This window comes from Coniophora puteana, assembly GCF_000271625.1.
Source record: "Coniophora puteana RWD-64-598 SS2 unplaced genomic scaffold CONPUscaffold_6, whole genome shotgun sequence".
Taxonomy (NCBI): domain Eukaryota; kingdom Fungi; phylum Basidiomycota; class Agaricomycetes; order Boletales; family Coniophoraceae; genus Coniophora; species Coniophora puteana.
This window is the reverse complement of record NW_006913058.1, coordinates 1574106-1589740: the sequence shown is the minus strand read 5'-3', so window position 1 is coordinate 1589740 and position 15635 is coordinate 1574106. Positions and strand designations below refer to the sequence as shown.

General features: G+C 50.8%; 6 protein-coding genes across 6 annotated transcripts; 4 read left to right on the top strand and 2 right to left on the bottom strand.

Moving 5' to 3' along the window:
- Positions 1-550: 550 nt before the first annotated feature.
- Positions 551-1822, top strand: CONPUDRAFT_73132 (uncharacterized protein; the record flags this gene model as incomplete). The annotated part of the gene is made up of 3 exons (XM_007770129.1): positions 551-633; positions 691-825; positions 880-1822. The coding sequence occupies 3 exons, from the start codon at positions 551-553 to the stop codon at positions 1820-1822; spliced, it is 1161 nt and encodes a 386-aa protein (XP_007768319.1).
- Positions 1823-3118: 1296 nt separating this feature from the next.
- Positions 3119-4046, top strand: CONPUDRAFT_153938 (Osmotin thaumatin-like protein; the record flags this gene model as incomplete). The annotated part of the gene is made up of 3 exons (XM_007770553.1): positions 3119-3223; positions 3278-3355; positions 3414-4046. 3 exons carry the CDS (start codon positions 3119-3121, stop codon positions 4044-4046), a joined length of 816 nt encoding a protein of 271 aa, XP_007768743.1.
- A 275-nt stretch (positions 4047-4321) lies between these two features.
- CONPUDRAFT_73130 (uncharacterized protein) lies at positions 4322-4989 on the bottom strand (the record flags this gene model as incomplete). The annotated part of the gene is made up of 3 exons (XM_007770128.1): positions 4322-4513; positions 4586-4652; positions 4715-4989. 3 exons carry the CDS (start codon positions 4987-4989, stop codon positions 4322-4324), a joined length of 534 nt encoding a protein of 177 aa, XP_007768318.1.
- Positions 4990-5374: 385 nt separating this feature from the next.
- Positions 5375-7511, bottom strand: CONPUDRAFT_144181 (uncharacterized protein; the record flags this gene model as incomplete). The annotated part of the gene is made up of 12 exons (XM_007770552.1): positions 5375-5668; positions 5725-5809; positions 5861-5885; positions 5936-5971; positions 6093-6198; positions 6254-6328; positions 6354-6598; positions 6651-6788; positions 6844-6861; positions 6916-6969; positions 7006-7119; positions 7407-7511. The coding sequence occupies 12 exons, from the start codon at positions 7509-7511 to the stop codon at positions 5521-5523; spliced, it is 1149 nt and encodes a 382-aa protein (XP_007768742.1). The 3' UTR covers positions 5375-5520.
- A 3443-nt stretch (positions 7512-10954) lies between these two features.
- Positions 10955-12391, top strand: CONPUDRAFT_56358 (acyl-CoA N-acyltransferase; the record flags this gene model as incomplete). The annotated part of the gene is made up of 2 exons (XM_007770074.1): positions 10955-11319; positions 12256-12391. 2 exons carry the CDS (start codon positions 10955-10957, stop codon positions 12389-12391), a joined length of 501 nt encoding a protein of 166 aa, XP_007768264.1.
- Positions 12392-12939: 548 nt separating this feature from the next.
- On the top strand, positions 12940-13957 carry CONPUDRAFT_104738 (acyl-CoA N-acyltransferase). Its single transcript, XM_007770551.1, has 3 exons — positions 12940-13507; positions 13563-13719; positions 13777-13957. The coding sequence occupies exons 1-2, from the start codon at positions 12984-12986 to the stop codon at positions 13684-13686; spliced, it is 648 nt and encodes a 215-aa protein (XP_007768741.1). The 5' UTR covers positions 12940-12983; the 3' UTR covers positions 13687-13719; positions 13777-13957.
- The last annotated feature ends 1678 nt before the right edge of the window (positions 13958-15635 follow it).

Below are 15635 nucleotides of genomic sequence, written 5' to 3'. Positions count from 1 at the left end.
TCGTATATTTCCAATAAAGACAAAGTATGACGTAGCTTGATTGTAGTAGTAGAGTACTGTCAATATACTTATATTTTCTCGAAGAAAAAAGGCGGAGAACCTCTATTAGTGCTTTTGTAGTGCGTGAAGCTAGTATCAATTCGCACCTTTCGGCACGATGGACGCGCGATGGACGCCCTTGGGTGATGTTGACGCGAGGGTCGCAGGTCGTGAGTGATGCTCAAGGATCTTAGGTCATGCTACTTGCCACAAGTAATTTCACCTCTGGTACAAGTAATTCACCGGGGTCAGGAACAGAGTCGGCCCTTGGGGTATAAAACATCGATAGCAATCGTTCTCGTTTCTTCAGCCTCCTCTTCTACTTCATCTTCGGCTCACTGGTGCTGGTCAGTGAGTGAACTCTCAGATTACACAACGATTAATGCATGACTGACAATATGGAACCCTCTAAAGCCTTTTTTCGATCCAACTCATAACTCTCGTTCTCAACTTTACCTTTATTTGGGTTTTATTCTCGACCTTCCCGCTTTTCGGCCATCAAAACAACATCATGAAGACTTCCACGTTTGCTCTCGTCTCCCTTGTCGCTGCCGCGACTGCCATTGCTCCTGGCTTTGCGGCCCCTGTTTCTAGGTCAGATATTTTGAAATGTTCTGGGTAACATTGACTGACATGTTCGGTGCCTTATAGCTCTACGACCTCTGCTCCTGCTGCATCGAGCACTGTAAATGCAGTGACGAGTGACCTAGACGGTCTCGTTACCAACCTTGTCAACCAGGGAACCATCTTGTCCAGCGTCGGCGAGGAACTTAGTCAAATCGTCAAGTAAGCGATAACATTTGTATTTGTTTGGTATGCATTCTGACCAAATTATCACAGCTTAACCTCCGTGCGCATCAGCAGCATCTTGAATTCCACAACGAATGGCCTGTTGAAGCGCGACAACTCCACCGTTGGCGATATCGCGGGAGAGGTTGCCACCAAAGCCACCGGCGATGCCCTCGGTGACGCTGTCAAAGCAGCTGCAAAGGAGATCTTTGGCCGCCTGCACTTCCGTGACGTCGACGCTGGCGATTCCCATTTCGCGAAGCGGGACAACTCCAGCGTTGGCCAGGACATCGGTCAGGCTGCCATCAGAGCCGGCGAAGACGCTGCTGGAGATGCTGCCACAAAAGGTATCCTCAATATTTTCGAGCACTTCCTCAAGCGTGATGATGCCAATATTGGCACCAACGCACCTATCCAAAACATGTTCGGACCGGGACCACGCAAGCTCAACTTCACGGAGCCATGGCGCCCTGTCCCTACTATCCCCATCAACCCTCAAACCGGCAAGCCCATCCGTCGTGACTTCTCTGATGACGTTGATGCTGTGGTGACGACAATCGAGGGTATCGTCGCGGGGTTTACCGAGCGCAAGCGTGATCTGTCGACCACCTTGGCTGGGTTGCAACAGAAGGTTAATGAAGAGCAAGGAATCTTCACTTTGAAGAAAGACTTCCTCAACCATGACCTCGCCAGCGACGCCGCCGGCATTGAGACGACGATTGAGGGAATTATCAGCGGACTCTTTGAGCGGAAACGCGACGTCGAATCGGACCTGGGAAGCCTGGAGCAAGAACTCGAGAGCGAGCTAAGCAAAATCTTCACGAGGAGTACTATCCCGTCAGACTTCAGCGGACTTGCACCAGAGATTAAGAGCGCACTGGGACACCTCGCACGGAGAAAGCGTGACCTATCGTCGAATCTGAGCAGCTTGGCGCAGGAGATTGAGCAGGAGCTCAGGAGGCTCGCTAGGCGTCGCGGTGTAGACCTTGATTAGTTTACTACGCCGATTACGATACATATCTTTTCATGATGTACGAAGCTCGAGATTAATATGGACATTCTTCTTTTGGTTTTCATAACGCAGATTTTTGAGACCAGACGCACCGCAAACTAGTCTCATAGAGTGGCCTGCATGCTACGAAACAGTTAGGTTATCCGCATCAAGGAAACCAAGTCCGCGACAGACCGCTATATCCACCATCAAGGTAAAGCGTGGCTTAGCGGGAACAACATCAGTGAAAAAAAAATCATCTGGAGATTGGATTACTAGGAGCGGTTGTTTGGCTTGAAAAAAATTGCTGGAGGGTGAGTCACGTTGGCGAGCACAATGATTTCTGAGATTTGAGCTCTACTAGTTGCCGTTCTTGGCCTGTGGAGCGTGTCAGACAACACAGCAGCTATGGCACCCCGGAACGCCAAAAATGTATAAGTTTGTTGAGCTGATACTGCGAAGAGGTGAAGTGTGTGGTCGGCGCGTGAAGCTAGGCGCGTGTTGAGTTGGCCTGCGGTTGACGTGGCCTGACGTCATTCCCACGCGACGGAATCATCCGGCCGAACGGAGGCCGAGAAACTGAACTCGTCTTTTGCTTGTCCTTCGCTGTCAGTACTCCACCTTCACGCCATGCTCCGCAAGACAACTGCCGCCAGTCTCCGCCTCCCTATGATAGCCCATAACCTGGGGTGCTACAACGTGTCGCCAAATCATCAGTAAGTAACGTCCTTGTAGACTCGTTGCTTTCAAAATTTCTGATGTCACACTGAATTCCTTGAGTATTTGTAGATTTCTTGTTCCACTACTGGAACGACTTCCGGAATTCGGACCGCGCTTTGGAAAATTTGGGATCGGCACATTGTGTAATGTCTTGCTGTTAAAGAGAGCATGCAAACCTATTTTTACACGGCACTGTACAGCTGAAGGCAATTATACACCCGGACCATCCGGGGACAAGAAATGTCGATCAGGAACAAAATTGGCAGAAAATGGCGGCACTTCGCCCTGAGTAACAACCTTTCCCTTCGGTATCTATCATACTCAGCTGTTACCTATCAACACTCATCCGTCCCATGGCTCCGAGGAATCAGGCCGAGAGTCTTGGCTCTCGAGCCAAGACTCACTGCCAGCAGATACCATTAAGCTCAACAGTCTTCTACGCGTCGTCATGCTTCGCCGTGCTAGTATCCAAACACATATAAAAAGGCTCAAGAATGTCCTGCAAAAGACATCACCCGTCGACTTGACTTTTCTCACTCAGTCCAGCTCAACCACAGATATCTCTACTCACAAACCAATATGATGAAGACCGCCATCGTCGCTTCTGCCCTTGCCCTTGCATCGACCTCGATGGCTCGCAAGGTTACCATCACCAACTCATGCTCTTACACTGTCTGGCCTGGTGTAAGATCGCTTCCTTCGGCTCTACCTACCCCGCGCTCACCTGTTTGTTTCTAGCTGTACACCGGTTCTGGTGACAAGCCCACCCAGGCAACTGGCTGGCAGGCCGACCCTGGCAACACCGTTACCTTCGACGTAAGTCTCGCACCCTTCCTCCATTACTCTGAACCCCATTCTAATATTTACTCCTCAGGTCCCCGACAACTGGACCGCCGGTCGCATCTGGGGTCGCCGCGAGTGCGACTTCAGCACCAACCCCGGCCCCAACTCCTGCGTTGACGGCGGCTGCAACGGCGGTCTCGAGTGCACCGACCCTGGTGTCCCACCCGCCACTCTCGCCGAGTTCACGCTGAACGCGAACAACAACGATTACTACGATGTCTCCCTCGTCGATGGCTTCAACATCCCCATGGCTATCACCAACACCGGCAGCTGCAGCGTCGCCTCCTGCCCCGCTGACCTCAACGCTAACTGTACGTATTCTATCCGTTTCTCAGCGTCACGTCGCATTTTAACCCCTCTTTCGCCATCGGGCCCCGATGACATCAAGGGCCCCAAGGACTCGCAGGGCAACGTCGTCGGCTGCAACTCAGCCTGCAACGCTAACCTCGACGGCAACCCGCAGGATTCAGCCAACTGCTGCTCCGGCTCGCACAACACCGCGGACACGTGCCCTTCGTCCGGCGTCGCGCACTACGACTACTTCAAGTCCAACTGCCCTAACTCGTATGCCTACGCCTACGACGAGTCCTCCGGCACTGCCCTCTGGATGTGCGCGTACAACTCGGCGACCGACTACACTATTACTTTCTGCCCTTCCTCGTAAATTTCGTATATTTAGGTGGTTGCGGAGGTCCCTGGATATCTGATTGACCTATAGCTATCCTGCCACGTAACTTTACGCTCTTAGTTCCTAGATAGGCAGCTAATATACCTGGGCCCAGGTACTCGTACAATGCACACATAGTTTACATACGTAAGCTGGAAACAATCAGATATTTATGCTTTGTTGCTTCTCATCCTAGAGCATGATCGTTACTTTACTTCCCGAGCTTTTCCATTTTCCGCTGAAGACTGGTCACACGTCCGTCAGCGCGCTGTTCAGGCAGCCCTTCTCGCAGCCCTTTTCTTGCGCTGCTTATCACCTTCAACAAACGCGAACGTAATAATGATCGCGTCGAGAATGTGGTATCCACCAGGAGATATATCGAGGAACCCTTCTGTCATGGTTCCGAGGAGCCCGCTACTCCCTCCACTACCTTCTGCAATGGTTGACCCGTCGAAGGCCTCTAGCTGCAACAAAAAGGTCGACTTTCTAGTTAGCGTGTGTAGTTATTTGTAGGTGCGAGAAATTGGGTAGCTCACGCGACAGGAAGACAGATGCGTCGACCAGCGGTAACTCCGCCCATCCGGGGCAGAGAAGGTATAGTCCCTGTCACACAAAGGAAGTTTATAATTCGTATCATCTCAGGGAGAGATAGCGAGCCCGCTCACTTAGAGAACAGGATTCCACTCGACTGCATGAAGTCCTTCGCATCGATTGTTTGTCCGTTGATATGGAACTCGGCCTGACGGAACCACTCCCATTCAATCTGCGCGATCTCGGTTGTTGCGGAGCCGTGCTTCTTGTTCGGCGGAAGCGCCTTGGTGATCGACGTTGTGCCCGTGTCGAAAAAGTGGTGTGGCGTGGAGGTGCGGTAAAGCGCATGTCCGTGCTCGTCGATGAATGCAGCATCACGGATGTCTCCCGATGTCATTTGGAGGTGCATGGTGTACTGCAGAAAGATGAAGGGTGAACGTATTTCCGGGTTAAGTAGCTCGCTGCTCACTTTTGCTCTGCGCTTTTATGTCCACTGGATAACACAATTCTCGCGAGCTTAGCTCGCTCTGTCCTGAAATTAACCGAAAGACAAGTTTCACTGCAAGGCCGAGTATTAATATTGAAATTGTGGACCATGACAGCGTGAATTGAAGCCAGAAGCCCGTGAAGCCCGAACGCACGTCACGAGATTATAAGTGCCTTCACTTCGACTAATCTGAAGTGGGGACTGAAGTAATATTGATTTAGGGAACACTCCAAATTCTAGATAGATCAACGCACCTCACTGGTCGGTTAGTCAGATAGGCAGTCGTGCGCTGGTCTTGTGGAGCATGGGGCATTGCATGATGTCGTATTGTACGCAATAATAATAGACAAGATGAGAGTAGCTATAGTACATCAACGTTACACATGCTCATGTGTGTCGTAACGTAACATGAAAAGATATTGGCGAAGCCGGAGGTAGTCCCGGTGCAGCTCCTTATAGATCTTGTGGGAGAAACGAGGATCTCGAGCGACCGTCAATCATGCCCATGAGAAGAGTTGCTGGTACGGCACAGCTCTTCCTCTTTGGAATCTGTCGACTCGGACAGTTCGGCGGTCTGTGTAATATGGACCATGACGCCCTGCTGTGTTCAAGTCTGTGAGTCAATTGTTGTGTGTGAATGATCTAACGTGTCCATACCTCAACGTCGACTTGACGCGGGGGCTGATTCTCGATGGCGTGTGCGCTCGCTTGCATTTTTCTGAGGCAAAGCCTACTGTTGAGCCTGATTATAGTGTGAGCTTTGTCCATGCGTTCGAAGAGGAGCAAACCATACGAGGCAAGGCACGCGTTTGTGTAAACTAAACTAAAGTTAGGCCATATTATTTTTGAGTATTCGAGATGCACACACTATTTGGAACTGCGAGGTAGCACCCCAGCCAAACAACTAGGGGTGCCGTTAGATTATATCATCCATGGCAGGTAAAAGTACTTGTACATGTTTTGGGAAGAGTCCAGTACTAGTTCTAGTTTAGCGTTTGGCTTATTCCAGAGCTGGAGTCACTTACAACAGTAATGATTGTGATATCGGCTAGTCTGTAACTGTGTAAGCCAACGTCTTCCTTGTCATTGTCATTAAATGACAAAGTATTCACCCAGTCATAACTCCAGTCTCTATCCATTTCTATCAGCAAGCTCATAAAGACATAAGTCTAGAAATCGGACATACCGATTGCCCAATAAACCAAGTTTTCTATGGTGGATGCCGTACTGTTTAGCTCGTAAGGACTTTTGTTGCGGATGACTACACGAAACACGAAAGGAGATACCTTTTCATAGAGGTAGTACGTCTAGACTTCCTCAGGTACACCGATAGCGCTACATTTGATATGACATCCGAAACCGCAGAAGATACAAAGGTATATGTGATCACCCATTTAGTCCATCCTGTATTGCGGATCACCTCCGCGACGATTGCAAGGCCGGTGGCGTAGCTGGACAAGCTGATAATCGCGCATAATGTGGGGAATACCATAGATGCTGAGAGCTTCCAAAGACGGTACACGAAGAAAATCTACGGTGTAGTCAGCCTAACGTGTTCTTCAGCGAGGAATAAGGTCATTAACCTTGACCAAGATTGTCGTAGTTACGCTCAGGACCCACACCAGCTGCTCGGGAGGGAACTGCGTGAGCATTGATACCGAGTGGCAAAGATTTGTGACAATCTGCCACACAGTGCTCAATTGGCATATCCACGAGGCAACCTGGAGCACGCTGAAAGCCTTTCAGCCTCATATCCAAGCAAAGAGAGCGACATACTGACAAAAGGACAGCGACCTAGATCCAGGGCTATAAGCGCGATTGATGGAGGGGAAACTAGGGCTTGCTCACGAGAAGCCTGATCTTGACCATGTCTTTCCGAAATTTCCTGAAATATAGAATACACTGGATAATTGCGCATCCAAGCATGCAGGATGATACAATGACACCAGTAAGGAAGGGACCCATTAGCTCGGGGCCATCACGAGGGCCAACGAAACAGTTGAAGGTATGGTTGTGTGGTCCAGGCTCCTTCATCACGTCGATTGGGGGTGACTAGAAGAGAACGAGCACCTACGTCGCCCGTATTTATGCTTCAATGAAGATGATGCAGGGCCTATGGAATCAGTTTCAACTAACTTAGACAGTAGCTGATGGGACTTCTACATCAACATGAGCAATGAGGCGAGTTGACCAGGTACTCGTTTCATCGATTCATCGATGAGGCGGCGCAGAAGGTCACAGCTTCATATAAAGAGACGTCCTAAATATATATACCTTCCGATAGCCATTGCCGGGATCGCAAGCGCCGGGAGATGGTGATTATCACGACCGAAACATACCCGGCGACACAACAGTGGCAAGATCTTGCATCGCCACGCTTTGTTGTCGAGATCCACCGCCACCGCTCGCTCGATGTTCCGAGATGATCTGCCAAGGTTTGCCATTGAGTAGTTCCAGAACCCAATTCTAAGGACGAAGGGGGAACACACGTAACGCTATGCGAAGGCTGTACTTGAAAACCTTGTATTTATGTTTGGCACGAGACGGAGATGTCGGTAGACAAATTCAAAAGAGTAAGTCATCTGAGTCTGAAAATTCGTCTCCGCCTAGGTTTGACCTTAACCTTAACATGCAGTGACACTGCAGACAAATTGCGATTTTCCTAGTGCAAAAATGGGTTGAAAAAGGCAGATCGATGAAAGCCTTTTCCGGTCAGCTTTTGCTGCAAGAAAAGTCGTTGAAAAGTTTGAATTTTCGCCTCGGGGTTTGAAAATGGGGCGGAGAATAAATACTATTATGTCCAAATTTGGATATGTAGTGCCCAATATGGTAAACTGCACTTTTTACCAGCGCAAAAATGTTCACAATTGTTAGCTAAAAGAATACCTTTTCCTATGAAAAAGGGGTTTCCAAAACTCGGAGGAAAAGGCTTTCATCTCGCCGCCTCTTTCTCCCGGTTTCATCCGGGGTAAAATCGCCGTTTGTCTGCAATGTGATACTGTAGCATAATCTTACAGCGGTTTGCACAAAGATGCGGAAAAGCCTCTGACGCGAAATGGCCCCGCCGAGACAGCCGAGTGAGGACCCCGAGTAGTACCTGCCAAATTCGGCCACGCGAGCACAGCAATTCAGGCAGAACTCCGCATCGTTCGCCCGCCTCATGCCAGGGGTCCTGCACCGGCCCCAGTGTGCACTGCCATCTCTCCACCCAGGATTCCGCATTCACTTGCAAAGCGCTGTAATCTAGCAAAGGTATCGCCAAGCTTGCAGCGCTTCGTGTTCCCCGCAGCGGATCAGTCTTTCCCTGGTGGCTCGATGGGCGTGAAGCACTTTCCTGCCAAGGACGCCCCTCGAGCTCGCTCCAAAGACTGTCTTTTCTCCCAATCCCACTTTATGACGTGGAAAAGGGCTCTGAATGTAGGCCATTGCCCTATTATACATCTGCACTGAATTACTGATCAGCGATGCAGTGTTCAGGTTAATAATAGATCTTTTTATTAAGTTGCCGTCCGAGGCTCGAGTCGCAAAAGTAACTCTACCTCCAAGGCACCAACCAAAGAGAATGCCTGTACGCTGTACTGTCTCGGTACTCAAGTCTCTATTCTTCTCATCGGTTTGTAGAACCGACCAGACCCCGCGTCTCAGTGAGAAGGCCACCAATCCGCAGGGATGTGATGCGCGGAGGCAGGAATCTTGTGAGAAAAGATCATTAATATGCACAGGCTCGAAGACCTGGAGTCATTCCCAACGTGCATATAGCCTCGTCCGACTCGTGTATACCCAACATCCCGTTACTATTTCATCCCCCTCCTCAGACTACCAGTCCGGCCATGGGTTGCAAGGACAGCTGGAAGACCATGCAGGAACTTGGTCCTGCCCTCACAATCGGGCCAATGGAGGCCGGTATCATGTTCAGCGTGTTGCTGTTCGGTATATCCATTGCACAGACATATACTTATTTCAATAAATTTTGGAGGGATCCTCAACTGCTCAAAGCACTGGTGCACTATTTTCCTCCGCGTTACCTTGCGATGCCTTACTAATCCAAAGACTACATTCATAGGTGCTCCTAGTCTTGTGAGTACCAACGCTTCGTGTCCGCTCGTTCACACCAAACCCACTTCATCGCTAGGTGTCTTGAAACGGCTCACATCGTATGCGTGGCCGTGACACAGTGGTATATGACCGTTACCAACTACGCCAACATAGATAAGCTCGGGCATCTTCCATACGCAGCCGTCGGAGCATTCATACTCACGATCATCATCGACATCTTCGTGCATGTATGTCTTCCGCTTCGCACACATTCGTTGCCCTGACACTACAATTAGATCTACTTCCTTTACAGGCTTTACACAGTTTCGTCCTCTATAATTGTTGTCTCCGCATGCGGTACACTGGTGCTCCTCGCTGCTGTCAGCGCATTGGTGATTTCAGGCCAGATGGTTTCCATGCAAAACATCATTTGCTTGCACCGCGATCAGTATGTGCTGATCACGGTTGCATTCTTTGCTGAGGCGCTCGCGGACGTCGCCATCACGGTCAGTCTGGCATGCTACATTCGAATCAAGGTACGGCCTGGATTCGATCGGTGAGTGGTGCTTATATCCAAAATCATGGTTCTCACGATTCCAACACTTGGCTCAGGACCGCAAATATCGTGGACGGCCTCATGATGTGGATCATAGGTAAGTTCTACTATACTGTAAACTGAGACCCATAGGCTCATTGGACACAGAAACGGGTTTGTTCACAAGGTACAGAGCCTTACACTTAACTCGACTACGCGACATTGATCATCATGGTCAATTTGTCTAGCGTGTTAGCTATCGTAGTTGCCATATGTGTTTGTTTTCCTTTGATGTCCATTGTAGCAGTTGATACTCACACCGTTATCCTTCGCAGTTCTTGTCCATGAATAACTGTAAGCAGCCACTCGAGTAGTCGGTCACGCTCAATAACATGCATGCAGTCATATGGATAGCGATGTACATTTTCTTGGGAAATGGTACGTGTATAACCATGCATCATGGCTGCTGACTAACTTCAATGCTATGTTTGAAGTCTATGCAAACGTCTTGTTGGCAACGTACGTGAATTCTGTTTTCCTGAATTAACAGACTGACACATAATATATGAAGCTTGAATTCGAGACTCAAGCTCCGTCGAAAGATCACGGGCATTATGCATCTCAAGGACCCCAGCTCAAGCTCGGAAGATACCAAAAAAGCATGCTTCCTGCACTTCAAGTGCCATTCCACATCAAGCACTACATCCAAGATGTCCGAGTCTCCAGAGGTGCGCTTGCTTAAGCACGGTTTGGACTACGATATAGCCTACGTACTAACGCTGGACATTTCCGGGCCTTATAGGCTCCTGTAGTGGATATCCAAGCCGCAGACGATGACGACGATGACGACTCAGTTCAGATCAATCCAAGTGGCGCGCCGCAATGCCTAGAGCGAGGCCTCGCTGTGGCGTACAGCCCGCGGCCGATACTGACACAGTGTACGCTACGGTCCCCTCGGTATGTTGAGGGCGGATTTGCTATCTCTGAGAGATAATGAGTGGATGAGAAGGCATGGGTGAAGCTGGCTTCGCTGTTAGAGGAAAATGTGTGTATTATATGTAATATGGGTTACAATGTACTATTTTTATTGGCCAGGATGTCCAGAAACTTTCGACTGCGTGCTACGGCTGCGCTCTGCGGAGTTGAGTCATAGTCGGCGGCAGACCACCGAGGTCACGTCCGTCTGTAGTCGCGCATATAGGAAAGGGACGACGCACAAATTTGAATGTGGACATCTCCTCCTTAAGCCTTCTCAGTATGCCATTCACGACGGATCGCCTCATCTTACGTGCACCCACCGAAGATGACCTCGTCAAGATGGTGCAGCTCACGGACGACGGGCAGATCCAGCCCCTGATATGGAAGCACCCCATCGCACCCATCCCAGCGTCGGTCTGGAAGGAGAAGCTCAGGAAAGCACACGAGTCAGACGTGTTCGGATGCATCATCGAGCTCAAGGACACTGGCGAGTTCATGGGCTGCGCGTCGCTCAAGATCCCCGAGCCCAAGAACCGAGACGGGTTATTCTCGATCGTGCTTGCGCTCAAGTTCTGCAATAGCGGCTACGGGTCGGAGGCGATGAAGTTCATCGTAGATCATGCGTTTAGGTGGTATGGTCTGCATCGTGTGTCTTTGGACACGTTTGGGAACAATACAAGGGCGATTGCGGCGTACGAGAAGCTGTAAGTCCTTTTACTTCCGGTAACGATTACACCTTGATGCATCGTTGACGCGCTGGTGCTTTAGGGGCTTTGTCGTCGAGGCTAGGAAGCGAGAGGCGCTGTGGATGGATAACGGATGGGTGGATCACCTCTACATGGGTGTACTGAGAAGGGATTGGGCAGAACGGTACTGGAGTGGTGAGAAATACGGGGAAAGCTCAGACATGTGATTGATGGGGTCAGACAAGTTTGACATACGTGCGTAAATCATCTCAGTAGTCCGTTCGAATGGAGATGGAGATGGAAGTGTTGCGGTAATCACAGTCGATTCAACCACTAGCACATCTGTCAGAGCTTGTCAAAGGTCCAATCATGCACCCGTCGGAGCGATCGAAGTGCGCAGGAAGCGAGGCCCAATAACACAGTGCACAGGAATCAGAAGCTCCAGGGCCACCGTTTTGGCCGGCGAATCTCAGACCATGCCTTTCACGACCGAGCGACTCGTCCTGCGCGCCTACGTCGAAGAAGACCTCGACAAGGTCATCCAGCTCATGGACGATGAGCGCCTCCAGCCCCTCTTACGGATAGATTCCATCGCGCCCATGGGTCCAACGTGGAAAGACAAGATGAGAAAGTGGTTTGACGAGGTGTGCGTGTTCGCGTGCATAATCGAGATGAAGGGCACAGGCGAGTTCATGGGCTACGGCGGCCTGAAGCTTCCAGAGCCGAAGAACAGAGACGGGACGTTTGCGATTACGCTCGCGCCGCAGTTCTGGGGTGGGGGATACGGGGCAGAGACGATGAGGTATATTGTGGACCATGGCTTTCGGTGGTATGGGCTGCACCGGGTGTCGCTGGGCACGTTTGGGTCGAACGAGAGAGCGATTGCGATGTACTCGAAAGTGTACGTCCCTTTAATCAGTGTGACTACTTCATACTCGCTGATCAGAGTCCTAGGGGCTTCGTGGAAGAAGGGCGGGGCCGTGAGGCGATATGGCTGGATAATAAATGGGTGGATGGTGTCTCCATGGGCGTGTTGCGGAGGGAGTGGGCGGAGAAGTACTGGAAGTCTGAGTCGGGAAAGGATGCATGATAATGCCACATACTTCCACGATATCCCATACGTCAAACGTCAGGATTCTTGTGCATCTGAGCTGCTAAGAGGAGGGTGAAAAGAACGGGACAAGTAGGGACAGTGACGAGACGCGTCAAGCTTTCAAGGAGCGTCAAGGGTTGTTGGTTTGATCAAAAGGTGGTGTTTGCGACACGCGTCGTCGCACGCAACTCGTTTTGTCCGACAATGCCCTCTAGCTCATGCCATCACTTACTCGCCTATCTAGCAAATTCCATCCTACCAGCAAAACGCCAAAATCTTTATCCCTTCCCTTCAGCATATAGCAATGCAAGTTTCTCTTCCGCCATGAGTATCTAAACAGCGACCTTTGCGGGCATCGAACCCCGGCGATAACCTCCGAGATGTAGTCAGACGAGTCAAACGCTGGCTGCTTAGCGCTACGCAGCTACCGTTTGACTCATCCGGCACCGTTGTCGGAGCCCATCTCGAGTCACCCAGCGCCTCGCTTGAATGGATGTTTCAGCACTCATAGATTATCAGCTCCCTCGACGACCTCGCCTGAACTCACAGAGAGCTACCACCATCCTTATCTCCTCCATCGTCACCAATTATGACATTCACCACCCAACGCCTCGCCCTGCGCGCACGCACGGACGATGACCTAGACGACCTTCTCGCGCTCTGGAACAACACGCAGGTGCAGCCAATGCTGCACAGCCACCCATTTGCGCCGATGGGCCCCAAAGCCCGCAAAGACATAGGAGAGTGGCTGGACGGCTGCGTCTTCGGCTCTATCGTCACTCTCTGCGCCACCGACTCCGAGTCGGTTTCATCCGCAACCGCACCTGCGACCGCAAACACCATCACAAACGCGAACGCGACCTCGGAAGAAACCCAGAAGCCCAAAGACAAGGGCGGCGCGTTTATGGGCTTCCTGGCTCTCTCGATCCAGGAGCCCAAGAACCGCGACGCGAGCGTGCACATCGCACTCCTCCCGCAGTACTGGGGCGGCGGCTACGCCAAGGAGGCGCTCACGTTCCTCGTCGACCATGCGTTCCGGTGGCTCGGCGTGCATCGCGTGTCGCTGGTCGTGTACGGGTCGAATGTGCGCGCGATCGGGCTGTACGAGCGGCTGTGAGTTTGTCTTCTTCCGCAACACAGGCGTTTGATGATTTTTGAACATCTGCAGAGGCTTCGTGGTGGAAGGGAGAAAGCGGGAGGCGCTGTGGATGGACAACAAGTGGGAGGACTCGGTCTCCATGGGCGTGCTCCGGCGCGAGTGGGCCGCGAAGTACTGGGAAGATCAGAGCTAGGGACTAAATATGCGCGCGCATATACCTTTACCGGTCTGTCCATATCATATCTCTGCACACCGCAAAGCAGTCTTGCTGACAAACTATCAGCTAGTAGATAGTTATCACAGGCACGGATCCTGCATGGGAAGCCTGTCCTTGACCACAAATGTACCCTGACCTCGATAGAGGTCGATCTGCACCTGGCTGTACGCGTCGCACATTCAGATCCTCTCAATAGTCGATGCAGAGCAATCAGATCCCCCCACATCCTGTGTCCTGTGCGCTGTGCCCAGTGTCCTGTTTGCTGTGTCCCGTCCGTTGCCAGCTATCCATCACATCGCAAATCCCACATGCACGCATTTTTCCTCATCACGAGAGCACTGAAGATATCATTATGATCATGGATGCGATGAAGTGTCTTGGCGCCAGTCGACGGACATCATCCGCAAATACCTAGTGCTCCTCAAGTTCCACGCCCATGAGAGTCTCCCGCGTGAACATCACATCAAACTCCAAACTTCAAGTGTCAACACCTTCAAACTGGAGGATCGGATCGAGACTCGATGCATACACACTCCACAAGTCTGCCTCGGCCACATCCCTTGACAGCTGATGAATCTGACAGTCAAGAGGCCACCGGTCACCAGTCGCGCCTTGAAACACATCGCTCGCGGACAGCCGATGGCGTACCTATCCCAAACATATCATACTCAGAAGCAGGTCATGAGACACAAGAGCAACTTCGTGAACCGCGATGTGGACGCTCATATGTGGGATGGCATGATGAACGGGGTTCTCCATGGTCGCCGGGCAGCTATCCCTGGATGTATCGGGTGTGAAAGACGCTGCGAGTAGCCGTGTCAGCCTTTGCAATTGGATAGCGACGCAGCTATAAGCTAGTAGTGGCAGGAGCGGACATCCTGTGCGTTTATATGCGTCTCTAATACTATGAGACCGAGGCCATGTACGAAGTTTGGACGTCTTATCGTGCACAGTGGGAGGGCTATCGCCGAGCGGTGACGCCGCTTTGCATATGATAGTACATTGATGCACAATCTCTGCGTCCAAAGGGCTGGTATACTTGGTAGGCCCTGTCTTGAGACCTCGAGCCATTCGGAGCCTTGTTTCAGCAGACAGAACCTAAGCATCATGATCCCGTGAACGGCACATGCGATACAGCTCCCCGTCCCGGAGCCGGATCCGTACTTCCCTGTCCGTATCAACATCCACTTGCTCAATTAGTAGAGTAGCGCCGCGCGGTGCGCAGCATGGCCCGCTACCGTGTAATGACAGTCTGCATTGCAAGGAAGTGTGATACAACTACATCGTGTACAGTATTGGGTGTGCAGGCCCCTCTTGAATGTAACACTACTAATTAATATGCCGAACCAGTAATAGCAACTCAGATGGGTCAAGACCATGATCTAGTGACAGTTGGACTGATGTGTTAATCAAGGCCTAAGTTTTTGGTTTTTGGGCAGCCATTCTGAGGAGAGGCAAAGTGGCATATGATCAATATACGACCAGTCAACATGTACATGCTTCGCTTATAAACAATTAGGGTTATCATTAGATTGCACATATATTGAGATTGTCTGGCCATTATACAATTGTGGTGTTCGCATGGACACTCGTAAACTGGACGTCTTCAGGGAGAGAAAGAACATATACGTTTAGTCCCTGCGCACATCGTCGAATTCAATCATTGTCAGCAACATTGGTATTGTGTACGACGTGAAGATAAGTCAAGAGATAAGTGGAGCGCAAACACCTCATCGCGTTGGGTGATATCTGAGTTTCAAAAACGGATTGAAATGGTAACGATCGTGCACAGTATTTCAAGCGGAGCACCAAATATCACGTGATTGGCGCAAATGCCAGTTTTTGGCGGGCGACTCGGTAACACGAAGTTAATCTAAGACCCACTACCTCCGGTAGCGGGAATTTGAAGGTACGCCCAAGCTAAG